Source organism: Gobius niger (assembly GCF_951799975.1).
Source record: "Gobius niger genome assembly, chromosome: 1".
In the NCBI taxonomy this organism is placed as follows: Eukaryota; Metazoa; Chordata; class Actinopteri; order Gobiiformes; family Gobiidae; genus Gobius; species Gobius niger.
In genome coordinates, this window is record NC_136852.1 from 28688252 (window position 1) to 28702642 (window position 14391).

The window sequence follows — 14391 nt, forward strand, 5'->3', positions numbered from 1 at the left end:
AACTCTGCACAGGAATGGGCTAGAGACTTTCTTTTTTACATTCTCGGGAATTTATGCTCTACAAGGCAAGGGCCAGACTAAATCATCTCGTGGGCCGGGCTGTATGTTTGACACTCCTGATGTAAAACATTGCGTGATTAAGAAATGAACAGATCCTTTTTTTCTTACAGTCTAAGTTGCACTGACAACTCAATCACATTTTTCGATTTAACACATCCAGAAAGCTGCTCTGTTCGCTGACCCTAAAACCTCATCAAACCGCGACACCCACTAGCACGCTACCGTGCTGAGCCGAAATGGGAATTCTAATTTCTAGCGCTGACCCTGTGTGGTTTTCTAAAACACCACAATTCGATCTCCCCAGTCGCGAGCCTCCATTCGGCGCTCTTAAAAACCTGCCTGGAATGATAAACCCATTCCCTCCTCTCTCGCTTTCAGTCCTCTATAAGGCTGTCTATCTCCCGGTTTTATGTCTCTCACGGGGGGGAGAAAAAAGACACAGTAGCATGCGGGGAGGATAGGCAGGCAAGCGGGGTGACTATTGGGAAAAGTGTCACAGAATTCTCCAGGGATGCGCCCCGTTGCACAACACCTCCCGTTGGGCCTGCTAATTACTCTATTTACAATCATCGCGGCTTTTATCGCCCAGGTAGAAGCTGGGAAAGGAATGAGTTTCGGGAGGAGGAGGAGGAGGAGGAATAGGAAGAGGAGAGAGAAGCGATGGAGTCAAGGACAAAACGTGACAGAGGAGAAGCGCCAAGAGAGACGGGTAAAGGTCTAAATGGGGGTTTAAATGAACAGTCATAGTGGATCAGGGTCAGAAAACTGTGTCTAAAATGAGCCGGAAGAAAAGGAGTTCTTACAGCAGGACAAGGTCGAAATCCGAACAAAGCCCAGGCTTGACTTAAAAGGCAAAAAGACTCACACAAATGTACGCAAAAGAGCTCGGCGTACCAGCAAAGGAACACAGCTGAGCTAACATAATGCATTTTTAACAAGCTATGACTCAAACAAAACCACATCCACACCTAGGACAAAATAATATTTCATTTGTTTCGAGTTGCGTGTGTGACTTGTGACAAGACCCGGGCGAACAACCGTGATAATCAAGCGATATTTTTGTAAATCTCAGAAACAAGATGGAAGGTTTTACATGTGAACATCTCGGTAAAAACAGAACTGGCGAGACAATAAAAAGTGCAAAAAACTGGAATTCAGATCAGAAGTGGACAGTCTAAGGTCCAGGGTCCAGGTGTGGCCCGCCCGAGCAATTCAATCTGGCCTGCAAAACACCCAAGTGCAACCAACAGCCGACGCTTACTTAGAGAACAACCACAACTCATTTTGATGGAATGGTTAAAAAGGTTGGACAACACTTAAAAAAGGTAATGCATAGACTGCAAACATTTTTCTGTAGCTAGTTTCAAGGATGGCATGAATCCAATGTGGCCTTTGGGTCAAACAGTTTGTCCATACCTGCTTTTCCATCTTTTTTCCAAAGATTAACATGAATTTCAATATTTTTTTTTCAATATTTGGCATGTCTTTCTAACAATGATTCTCACATTATTACTAATAAACAATATTTTCTCACCTTTATTATTTGCCTTGCTACAAGATGCAACCCCGAACCTCAAAATGACCAAAAAGAAAGCCCGTCTTACCTTGGCATTCCGAGTTGCGCTCCTCGTACCCAGGATTGCACAGGCAGTTCCCGATGGGCACCAGCCACTCTCCGTCCGCCCCGCAGTACATCTTGGGCACCTCCTTCTCCTCCGAATTATCCACACAAGATCCGCGAACTTCCACGAGCGACGAAGTATCCACTCCGGTGATGGTGTCGGGGAACTGTGCCAAATTGCGCACGGCCAGGGGGCACTTCTTGTAGAACACTCTCACGGAAACCAGCGCGATGCACGCCCCGACGTCCTGGAACGCCAAGTAGAAGCCCTTCCTGGTCAAGGCGCCCACGTCCCGGACCTCCGTGTTGAGCTTCATGATGCGGTCGCCGATGTCGACTTGGGTGAAGCTCTCGTCGGCGGCGATGGTGTCGATCTTTCCGAACTGGTTCTCCCGGATGTAGCGCTCCTTGTCATTGTTGGATTCGTAGTAGTAGAGGTTGAACGTTTCCTTGCACGTGCCCATGACGCCCGGCAGGCTGTTGCAATCCCGCAGCGTGAATTTGATCTCGATGTAAACGCGCTGGGCCCCTCCGCGGGGGATCCAGTCGGTGCGGAGCCAGTTGTTCTGGTTGGGCTCCATGACGTTGCACACCTGGTAGGTCCGAATGGGGATGTTTTTCTCGTCCATGATGCTCACTTCCTCCCACTGTGGAAAAACAACACAAGGCAATGTCAGCAAGGACGTTTTCCAAAAGCACCAGTGTTTGGCTTGAATGTGATGGACAAACGATCAAAGTGAAGACTATACAAGGACTAAGTCAGAAGTAGCTACACTAAACCAGGGCTACCCACAAGGACGGCACTCTCTGAACTGGGTTACATCCAAGTAGGAGGTTACGCCAATTTTCAGAGACGTAATTAAAGAAAGACACCAACTTGTTTTAATTAAATCACACCTTAGTTTGTGTGATTCAGTTGTTAGAGCCGTTTTGTGACATATTAATGCCCCTGAGACTCTTTTCAAAGGGTACGCAAATGAGCAGTGCCACATGGTGCAAATAGGAAGTGAATGGCTCAAAATGGCTTCAACGGCAGTATGCAAAAATATTCTTAACCCTAATTATGAGAATGAAAACTTTCCTAAAAGAATGCTAATACGAAGAATGCTTCAGTGGAATGGAAGTTGTTTTGTCCTCGTCTATATTGTCAAAGCAGGAAGACCTTTGTGCACCGTGCATCTAATTTCTCTCTAATTTGAAAGGCTTTTATTTTATTTTTTTCATGAATAATATAGCCTAATCCTCATTCTCATTTGCGAACTCCCTTTGATGCATCTTTTTTGAACACTTTCTAAAAGACTTCGCCATCATCAAACGCAGTGGCTGCCGACCTTTTTCTTAAGTCGTTTTATATTGTTCTCAAAATCATTGAACTTTGATAGGTAAGAAGAATAATCAATGTAAAATATACTGTCATGTTTCTACCTGATCTGAACCTTTTTTTTTCTCAGATGATCCTAGCTCCAGCTTAACAATCACCGGTCTAACGCCTTTCCCTCTCCTTCAGTGAGAGGACGGAGAGGTTAGGGGATGGACACATGCTGTTAGTCTGAACTCGTGCCGCCACAGCCCCTTATTTTCACCCTGCTCAGATGTTTGTATAACTTATGATAAAGTTCCCCCCCTTTCCACAGAGCACATACGAGCGCGCCTTGAGAGGCTCGCAGTGGCAGAAGTTTTTCATTCTGTTTTAAATAGAGACTTTGACAAAGCTGCAGAGTAAACAAGAACTGACAGGCCTCTGGAGTGAGTACTGTATAGGAAACAACACAAGGAGACGTAATAAAAGAGAGGCAGAGATGTTTCATGCTAAGATTAGATTTGTAAACTATGCGGGGCTGAACTTATTCGCAACACTTATCAGCCCTATAGGACACAATGCAGATCTAAAATTGGACTGTACCAAAACATGGATTCATTAAGTCTGAACTAGAGCTTATAGGTTTTATCAAAGACTAAACCAGGTGTAAAAAGTAAGCTTTTTACGCTTAACATACGCTTTTAACTAGGTCAAAACGAGGACTGAACCAGGCCAAGCATAAGCCTGGATTTGGAGACCCGGAAAGGAGACAAAACTATCTGGAAAACCAGGCATGAACCAGGATTAAACCAGCTCCTAACTGGGACACAACAAGAACAAAACTGAAGACGGTCCTGTACTGATTCTTCCCTTATGGAATCAAATGTGTTTTATCCTCATTCAGTACATTGTAAACACAGAATTTGGGGTACCAGGGGTAGGCAAAGTCAGGCCTGCGGGCCCAAATCTGGCCCTCCAGCATAAAGGCTTTGGCACCACAAGATGATTTTGAGACAAAACTTTACACAAATCAGAGACATCAGGCCTGTTAATCTCACAATCCCCCCACCTGAACCGAGCACATTTTCCCCAGTTTGGCTTTACCCGAATCTAAAGGCTTGAAAAAAGTGGCAATATAGCAACGAAAAAACAGGATGAAAGCGCAACAGAAAAGCAACGAAAAAAGCCACAAATAAGTGACAAAGAAGCAACAAAAGAGCGACAAAAAAAACGACAAAAATGTGAAAAAGTTCTTTGTTTTCAAATGAGGCTGGCCTGGCCTATAGACTGTAAAAAGTAAACTTTAGATTTAGGTGAAGCCGAACTGGAGAAAATGTGCTCCGTTAAGGAGGGGGCAAAGGTTAAAGTACTCAAAAAATGTGAAACATACAGTCAATTCCTTTACATTTCTGAGCAGAAAACCCATATAAGTATATATAACCCAGTATATACAACCCAGTATATATAACCCATATAAGTAAGTATATATTACCCATATAAGTAAGTATATATAACCCAGTATATATAACCCATATAAGTAAGTATATATAACCCATATAAGTAAGTATATATAACCCAGTATATATAACCCAGTATATATACCCCATATAAGTAAGTATATATAACCCAGTATATATAACCCAGTATATTTAACCCATATAAGTAAGTATATATTACCCATATAAGTAAGTATATATAACCCAGTATATAAAACCCATATAAGTAAGTATATATAACCCATATAAGTAAGTATATATAACCCATATAAGTAAGTATATACAACCCAGTATATATAACCCATATAAGTATGTATATATAACCCAGTATATACAACCCATATAAGTAAGTATATATAACCCAGTATATACAACCCATATAAGTAAGTATATATAACTCAGTATATATAACCCATATAAGTGAGTGTATATAACCCAGTATATATAACCCATATAAGTAAGTACATACAACCCAGTATATATAACCCATATAAGTATGTATATATAACCCAGTATATACAACCCATATAAGTAAGTATATATAACCCAGTATATATAACCCATATAAGTAAGTATATATAACCCATATAAGTAAGTATATATAACCCAGTATATATAACCCATATAAGTAAGTGTATATAAGGGTCGGGGTTCAGCCCTAAGTGTTTTGACGATGAAGAAATTCGGCCCTCCACCAAGCAAACTTGCCTACCCCTGTCCTAAAGCCTTTTTAGCAGGCGAGTTGTTGGTAGCATTACTGTGACAGTAAAACTCCCCTTTGCTCAAGAGGAATGTTTGTAAACCCATCCCTGTGAAGCACTGAGATGTTTGTTATGTGTTAGGGAAACTTAGAAAAATTGAGTTTGGACAACTAACAATTTAAACTTCTCTCTTCCACTGTTTAAACAATATCAAAATCAGGTGCAGGGGCTTTAACCCAGCACTGATTATGGATTATTCCAGCTTTAAACCAGACAAAAAACAATGGTCTATACTAGGACTAAACCAGGACTTCATAAAAGTAAAAGAACAAAGCGTGAAGTAAGACTATATATGATTAAAAGCCTCCAAAGTGGGCGACTATGACTATCTGTACAACCAATCGACAAAGCTGTGAGATCATAGCCAAACTACATACAGAACAAAAACATTTGAAGAGTCGCAGGAGAGAGAGAGAGAGACGTTTCATGCTGCCAGATTTGACTCGACGGGCTTATCATAAACAAATCTTCTTTAAAGCTTATTTCCCAGGAGGAGGCCCGGCTAAGCTAACGCGCGGCGCACAACCGCAGCTGTACAATTCCGACCGGCGTCCGTCTGCCGCTGATGCGCTCGCTTCCCCTTTTGTTGTGGAAATGGGGCGGACGGCGCGGAGATAAGGCTCCAAGCGCGTATACCTTTTTCGATAGCGATAGCCGCTCGGGCCGGGAGAATAACGGGGGGCCAATTGGTCGGTAATGAGAGGGTGACTTCAGCCACGCCGCGGTGCCAGGACCCCGTCAATCAAAACGTGCGATGATAACAAAACCAAAAAAAAAACGTCTGAATCTGAGCACCAGCCAAGTTCACGGGCTGAGGGGGACGAAACACACAGCTGCTCGCCAAAAAGGAAAAAAAAAAAGTGGGGGAAGCCTGGTCTCCTCCCCCGGGTCGGAGCGCAGGAGTTTGCACAGTTGGGACAGATTTAAGATAATGATGGTGAATTTGTAGGAGGCGAGGGATCAGCAACAGTGGCTTTTCCTGCTAAACAAAGAGCTCAGAGAGAAACGATTTTGATTCTTTGTTCATTACGAAGTGTGCCTGCTGCACTTAACAGAGCCCGAGATCAAGATTAAGCATTTCTGCATATTTCAAGCGTTGCAAATGAATGTTAATGCGCTGTTTAGAGGACACGCAATATTGCGAAGTCACAGAGGCCCTACAGCGATTACGGCAAAGATAAAACAAACCCAAGACATTGTGAGTTTTAGTGAAGGTTTTCCTAAATGAGTTTCATCCTTGACTTTTGATGGAAGCTTGATTAAAGTGACTGGTAGGTTTATTCCTTTAAAATATGTATTAACTTAGAAATGACGACATGATGTTGTTTTGCTTCAACATAAAATAGAAATGAAGTAGAAATAAAAATAGTATAATCATATAAGATTCTCACAAGGGCTGCACAATATATAATTGTGAATGAATCAGAAACCTAAACACGGTGGCCACAGAAAAGCACTGAGCTGTAATATCTGTTTCTGCTTGGTTTTCCTTTTCTTATGTTGTTTTGTACTGGGCATGTTTGTATTGTCCCGAGTCTTGTGTGTCTATGTGTCAGTGAGCCAAAGCTGAATTTTTACCCCGGGAGCCAATAAAAATCTATTCTATATCGCAAAAAAATATCGTATTGCGATATTAGGTGATGCGATATCCATATCGCGAGAAGCCACAATATATCGCAACATCACTAAAGTCATTCATCAGCATTTCCTAATTTAGTTCAATTGTTGTCTTGTTTTGGTCCTGATGTAGTACTTTTTTAATTTATTTTTTTGTTTTGATGCAATTTGCTGAATAACTAGTTACTTATAATTTGTGATTAAGTAGAAAATGTTTGGTGGAATATTGCAATAATATTGTTATCGCGATTAGGGCTGAACGATATGGACAATCTTACAATATCTCGATATTTATGCCAGATATCTCCATATTGATTCGATACGATATAACTACGGGTTGGATGAAAACTAAGCATTTTTCAAAAAAATAAAATCATTGTACAAAAGAGTGCAGTTTTATTGATGAAAATCTACATCATTTATATCTTGCTTTTTCGATTTTATTATCTGGAATGTTCATATCACGATATCGATAACGATATATCTTTCAGCCCTAATCGCGATGTTCCATTGTGGTATCGCATATCGCAAGTTACTTCAATATTGTGCAGCCCTTACTCTTGTCATGCTTATTGCTTTGATATATATATATATATATATATATATATATATATATATATATATATATATATATGTATATATAAAAAAATAAAAAAAAACTCTTCCTCACCCTCCGCGGGCGGTCTCTCTTTTTCCTCCTGCTCGGGTCCTCTACCGTCGGCCTGGGAGCTTGAGGGTTCTGCGCAGTATCTTTGCTGTTCCTAGAACTGCACTTTTCTGGACCGAGATGTCTGATGTATTTCCTGGGATCTGCTGGAGCCACTCCTCCAGTTTGGGGGTCACTGCCCCGAGTGCCCCAACGACCACGGGCACCACTGATGCCTTCACCCTCCAGGTGAAGGCATATATATATATATATATATATATATATATATATATATATATATATATATATATATATATATATATATATATATATATATATATATATATATATTACACACCAACATTCTCACATTAAAAATATTGTTCTATTTTGGGGCTTTTGTGAACATTAATGAAAAAAATCAATGCGCATTCCCCCAACATCAACATCTTTTGTATGTATGTGTTTAAATTGTTTTATTACACAGGACAGACTCTGGTGAAAGACGGTGAAGAGCGGGAGAGACGTTCAGCGAACTGTCAGAGCCGGGACTCGCCGCTGAAGACAACACCACTTTTTCCCCCTGGACTCCCAGCTGCGCTTCCATGGCCTACTTTCTGGTACAAATGCTGTTGAACCCCTCGCTCCCTGATACCTTAGACCCCCGATTCGGTCGTATATACGGCCTCGTCCCCGACTCCCGGGGCGAGTGAGCGGTGCACCCCCTTCGCTCCCTCTCGCTCTCCCTCCATTCATCTCCTCTGCCAAGTCCTCCCTCGCTCCTCTGCGCGTTTCAATGGTGGAAAGGGATATAAAGTTTCTCCACAAAGGCCGATTCAGCCCGGGCTTCTATTCAGGAAACCCTACGCCCCTCCGCAGTATCGCCTCTGCGGATCTTGACCATTACAGGACCCTGCTCGAGGGGGGGGGGGGCAGGGGACAGAGGTGCTGCTGGCTACAGGTATGCGATGGCGCGGATTAATACAGACTTTGTGTTTCGGACCGAATACCTCTGCAGAAAATGGTTGGCCTTCGATTTCGTCTAACGGTAATGGTAGAAGTACACGCAAGAATGAGGCGGGACCGACGTACAAACAATCAAGACAAGCACTGGTTGGAGCACCGTCCTCTGGCAGCAGGATTAATCAAACACGCTAAAAAGCAATATACAAGCCTCCATTTTTTGCCCTAAAAAGCATTCTAACAAATCCACGGCACCACAGTAACTCCATTTAGTGACGATTTAGGAAATAAAGCAGGAATACCACGTGATCTCCCCCCGTAAGCCCCTCCCTGTTGCTCCCCTCCGCCGCCTAAGCAGTGCCAAGTGTTTGGAGGATTGGAGATCATTAAAGTGATAATAAGTAAGTCTAAATGTCTTACAAATTTTATCAAATGTGCACAATTGACCACCTTTTGTGTAAAGTAAATGATATATATATTGTTTTTTGTAAAGTCCCTCCTTCCCGGATCTCAGCAACTAATCAGAGTCTGGTATCCTCCTGTGTTGACCAATGAGACAAGCTTTTCCCGTAAACCGGCCTGTCAGGTCCAATCAGGAGGAGGGGGAGGGAGCTTAATCGTTTACTTTAAAAAAAATCTGTTCCTCTCCTCATTTTGCAAACGAAGAAGGGCTGTCTGGTTGAATTTCACTCTATCTCTCCTCACTTTGTAAACTTATAGACTATCACTTTAATGGATGGGGAGGTGAAGAAAGCTTCCCCTGGACATCAAGGTCCTCAGGAGGAGCTTTTTGTTTTTCAGTATAGCCACTGGAGAAGATTCAATGATTACTCAAAGATGCGCGAGCGGGTCAAAACACAACTCAGGGTAAGTTTGTGAAGGGGGAACGACATTGTAAAAGGCACAAAAATACAGTATTTTATCAATTGAGCCCTTTAGATTCAAGCATCGATCAAATGGGACGACTTCATTTTTGGCACTGAGAAGGTTTCAAGCCGCGAACCCCCAACATTACCAAAAGGACAGTTCAGGACGGGATGTAACTCAACAGTAATTGGTCCAAATCAAGGGCTAAACCTGCGCTGCTGTGTCTAAACCAAGTCCAAGTCAGGACATATTCTGCCGGCCCCAGACAAAAGCCTCTCGAAGTGGACCATTCTACTCCGCACAATCCTATAACCAGGCGGTAATTTTCCCCAGGAGTATCATCGCAACCAATCAATAAGTCATCACCAAACTATTCCCACAGAGGCCCGGACGGAGCGAAACGCATCAAAGGCGGAGGGGGCTGTGCGTATCATGCGCTCGCCCCCACCTTTGGTCTGCGGTCCGTGCCACTTAAGTGATAATATCTATCCATTTTTTTGGGGGGTCAATGGAGGAGCGTGCGGACGTAACAAGAGGGCATTCTATATCGCTCCTCTGCTGTGTGTATGTGTGTGTGTGTATATATATATATACTCACCCCTCCTTCTGTCGGGTTGGCGACCCATCCCAGCTCCCCCTGCACCGATCTGGAGTCCAGTAACGTGACTGGAAAGCAAGAGAGAAGAGACGTGAGCAGGCACAAAAACAAGACACTGCACGGGAGAATTCAGTCGGGATTGGCTTCGAAACATGTAGAAAGAAACTGCCCGGATCGACATGATGATCTCATGAATAAACTTTCCTCCATAGATTTATACGGCGAATTGTAACTTCCAAAAGGGTCAACGTCTACCAGTATCACATTAGCGCCGGCTTTAAGGATAGGGCCACTGTTCTTGAAGTGAACAAGGATTTATAGATTTCAAATTAGCCTGATTTATTGACAAGATGAGAACAGATCTATTAACAACTTTTGACATCCAATCCAAGACATCCGATCCCTTCTGTAATAAACATTGCATCGAATATCCAACTGTGGTCACTTTCACAGAGAAAAATGCCGTATTTCCCCCCCCCAAAAAACACCAAAAAAAGAACTCGGAATATGTGTTTTTTTCACCCTCGCATTTCAGTCAGCAGCAAAAGTTTCAAAGGGATGTCTCTAAACTTTATTCTGTCTTTCATTCGCCTCAACAGGGGGGGAGAAAATCCGTGCGTAAAAGCAAGAAAACGCGAAACAAATGACTACAATCAATCAGAGTGGGAAAATACACACGAGAAGTTTTGCGCGACCGAGATTTATAGATCACTGGAACGTAAATATTTGTCCAGCTTAAGCCGTGAGGGTGGATTGATTTTCCCTTGGCTGCGCTGACACGAAATTCCCTGGCGTTTGTTTTTTTTTGTCTTTTTTTTTATATATATATGTAGATGATGATTTCCCTCTCTCTCTCGCTCTCTCAGTCTTTGCTTTTGGCACGGCGTCAGATCTGTAACATGTTGGATGTGATCAAATCAATTAGCCGGGGCGTCTGCGCACAGACTGACGCACTGTGGCACGGGATGCCCTTGATAAAAAAAAAAAAAAAAAATGGCACGGCGTTTGATGTGTACATCCAAGCGCATTGGTGATGTGCGCGTAAATATCGATCCCGGGGCTGACTGGCCTCGACGTAACGTGACAAATAAAGTGGAAAACTATTGTCAAAGAAAGAACTAAAACTGGAAGAGGGGAAACAGAATAAGACGACGCAGGGTGCGCTTCGGGGCTGGTTGTGCATCAGGATTTAAATCAACCATCAAAAAAGGAAAATCGAAAGCCTTTTTTTTTTAATGAACATGTTATTCCTACTATAGTCTTAGTCTTTGTTAATCAAAACAAAACAAACATGCAAATTGCAACACAAGGTAAGAATGTGCCCAAACTAAACACACAAAAGGCACGCAGACTTTGCACTGCTCTATCCGCGCGCGCGACTTATTGCCAATTTCGCCCCGGCTTTGATTGATCTGAAGAACCAAGATGTTAAATATTTCATTAAGAAACAATTAGCGCCCGGTGAGACGCAATATGTAAGCGATTAATTATGTAAACAAAGTCCCCGAAGCCTTTTTTTTTTTTCCCCTTCTTCTTCCTCTTTTGGCACGCTTTGGCTGTTGTTTTAAGATCGTTTTACCCCGGGATCGCAGCCCGCGGGGCGATTTCCCCCCCACCCCACCCCAAAATCATGCATTAAACATGGGGTTGTTTTAAGATTTCGACCCCGTTTCGTGTTGTTGCTTATGGTTGGCCTCGCGCGCACCGGAGCTCTCTTTCTCTCTCCGCGCAAAATAAGTAAATAAATAAATAAAATGGGGGGGGGGAATAGCGTCTGCGTCTCGGGGACCCGTCGAGCCTGCTGCTGCTGTCCCAAAGCGACTTGTGCGCTTGTTCTGAGTACTGTGCTCTTCGCTGTTTTACAGTTTTACGCAATATTTCGATTATTGCCAAAGCCTTTCCTGACAAAACGAGAAAGCCAGACACAGTATGCAGAATGCAACTTTTTTATATATACGTTGATTTTACAAGGTCAGAAGCTCAGTAGGTCGGTGGCACAGTCGGTTTTTTCCCCCCCATTAGACGACTGGCCGAATGCGTAAAAGACAGATTTTGCGCAGAGCTTATCGGTCAGTGTCGCCACTTTCACTGACGGCTGCGCCTGCAAACGCGCCTGGTGTCTTTGGACGCGGCGCTACTTTCGGCTTATTCCAAATGAGCAGCTCGCGCTTCGACGTTATTTTAAAAGAACGTCCGCTTTGGGAACGGGGACTGAAAGTTTCCAAGCATTCCCACCGCTTGTCGCATTAAAGCGTCGACTATTTTGACGCGCAAACGTTCACAATGCAGCAGCAGCAGCCGTGCAAGCTCCGTGCTCCAAAAGAAATCATTCCCAACACCGATCCTGGCTTTCGTTTTTTTGTTTTTTTTTCACCATTTCACTCAGAGTTCGCTTTTTCCGCGGTGCGTAAACGTCGACCACTGCGGCGCGTTCCCATTTCCACCCCCCCCCCCAAACAATATGAAGTCCCGGAGCAGTTTTGAGTCCGTCCCGCTTTGCCCTTTGCCTACCTTCATTCGGGGGGTATATCCGCGCCGGAGACACAAGCGTAAAAATCCCCAAAACCAGAACGGCGAACGCAATCCTAGAATCCATGAGTGCCATTTGCGTCCGACGTTTCCCTTTTTTAAGTCCCCGGTTTTTTGTCTCTCGTCGCTTGTTCTTTTTCCTCTTACAGGTCCCTCTCTCTCATTCCCTCTCTCTCTCTCTCTCTCTCGCTCTCTCTCGTCGTGCGTGCGTGTGCGTCCGTCCCTTCCCAGTGGAATATTGCTCTGAGGCGAGCGGACCGAGACGCACAGAGCACTGCGCGCTGTGGAGCTGTGGAGGCGGGGACTAAACAGCGGAGCGAGCGTGTGTGGTATAGCGGAGTGCGACTTCCATATAGGAAACGCACTGGTGAGGAGGCAGAGGAGGGGGCGGAGGGGAGGGGGGATAGAGTAGTAATCGTTAACAACCCCCCCTATTACAATAAACAAGTTAGTGGCAGGAGCGCGCGCACGGGGGTTCTGCGTAATCATACGCTGAGGGAGACACTGCAGGGGGAATTCAGTTTCATGTTTTTTCCCCCAAGTTTTGGGCCAGTTCACTCACTCACACTTTCACCTGGAAACAAAGGAACTGACGGATCTGTCCAATAAGAGGTCTTATAATCAACTTTCCAGGATACAGGCCCAGGGGAAATTGTAGCTTCAACCTTCAAGGCTGTTTATTTTCATTCTTGGCACTTTCAAACAACAAAATGTGTTGTTCTCCAATAAAAAGTACAGTAACTGAAAGACTACATGAGATCTCCAAAATATATGTCAACAAAATAAACCTGACATTTTTTTTTGTGGCGATTTTGGTCTCTCTGTGCGTAAACGGACCACATACTAAACTAAATGAACCTCTTAACCCCCACCTGAACCGAGCACAATTTCTTCTGCTTGGCTTTACCCAAATCTAAAAACGTCAAAACAACAAAAAAGTGATGAAAACATGACAAAAAAGAGACGAAAACAGACAAAAATGTGTAAAAAATAAAAAAGTGACAAAAAACGCGGCGAAAATGTGACAACAAAAAAGTTATGATCACTTTTGTCGGTCTTAGCTTTCAAATTGCTGTCCTATAAGGAAGCTTTTAGATTTGGGAAAGCCGAACTGTCGAAAATGCCACCAGTTCAGGGGGTAAGAGGTCAAAACCTTGCATCTGTTTTGTTTACGTTAATGGGGGAAATGTTTCAAATGGACTTTCCTTTTCCCCCTTTTTATAATTGTTGCTTTAATTCTGGCCGTCTAAAATTGCGATCAACCCGACCAAATCCCTCCCAAAATCTCAACATAGAACACAATCTTCATATTATGTCACAGAACCCAAACCCTAGTGGCTAAACAAACCCCCCCCTCTACCCATCTCTGCCCTTGTCCTGGCCGTTTTCGACGCGCGCACATGAGGCCTGCGTTTTTCTCCCTCCCAAAAACAATGAAACCATACGCGTCACTTTTGTCCTCTGCGCGCGCTCCAAAAGTCACGCCGCGCGGTGCTGATCCTGCATGTCTCAGCCACACTCACGCAGCCAGGCAGCCATAGGGGTAGGGAGGGATGGAGGGAGGGAGGGAGGGAGGAAGGGGATGGAGGGGGAGCGTGCCGGTGCGAGGGCGCCACCCAGCGGACACCAGCGGTTCATCGGTCGTCCTGCACTCCAGATATTGGATTATGACAGAGCATGACCTCCTGAACATTACATGCGATTGCACTTAACCGGATTGTGGTGGAAAAGTCTATTGGTTTATTGTCACCTGCTGTTTATTGAGAAATTACATGGGGGTTAGGGGGTGTTTACGGCGACACGGGGGCAATGCAGTCACAGAAGCCGAGAAGAAGGATGGAGAGAAAGAATACGATTAAATGTAGTTATGTCATACATAAACGAGATAGATAGATAGATAGATAGATAGATAGATAGATAGATAGATAGATAG

The 14391-nt window shown here is 43.7% G+C and overlaps 1 protein-coding gene across 2 annotated transcripts in view; it reads right to left on the minus strand.

The window, feature by feature from the left end:
• The window catches only part of epha4l (eph receptor A4, like), a 100847-nt gene extending 88110 nt beyond the window's left edge, over window positions 1-12737 (minus strand). The window contains exons 1-3 of one of the 2 annotated variants that reach the window (XM_079559195.1): window positions 12441-12737; window positions 9930-9997; window positions 1665-2328 (exon numbers count right to left, since the gene is read on the minus strand). In XM_079559195.1, coding sequence (XP_079415321.1) covers window positions 1665-2328; window positions 9930-9997; window positions 12441-12534 — 826 coding nt within the window. In that variant the 5' untranslated portion in view covers window positions 12535-12737. The remainder of the gene's footprint in view (window positions 1-1664; window positions 2329-9929; window positions 9998-12440) is intronic. The other variant, XM_079559194.1, reaches the window with a different exon arrangement.
• Between the last annotated feature and the right edge of the window lie 1654 nt (window positions 12738-14391).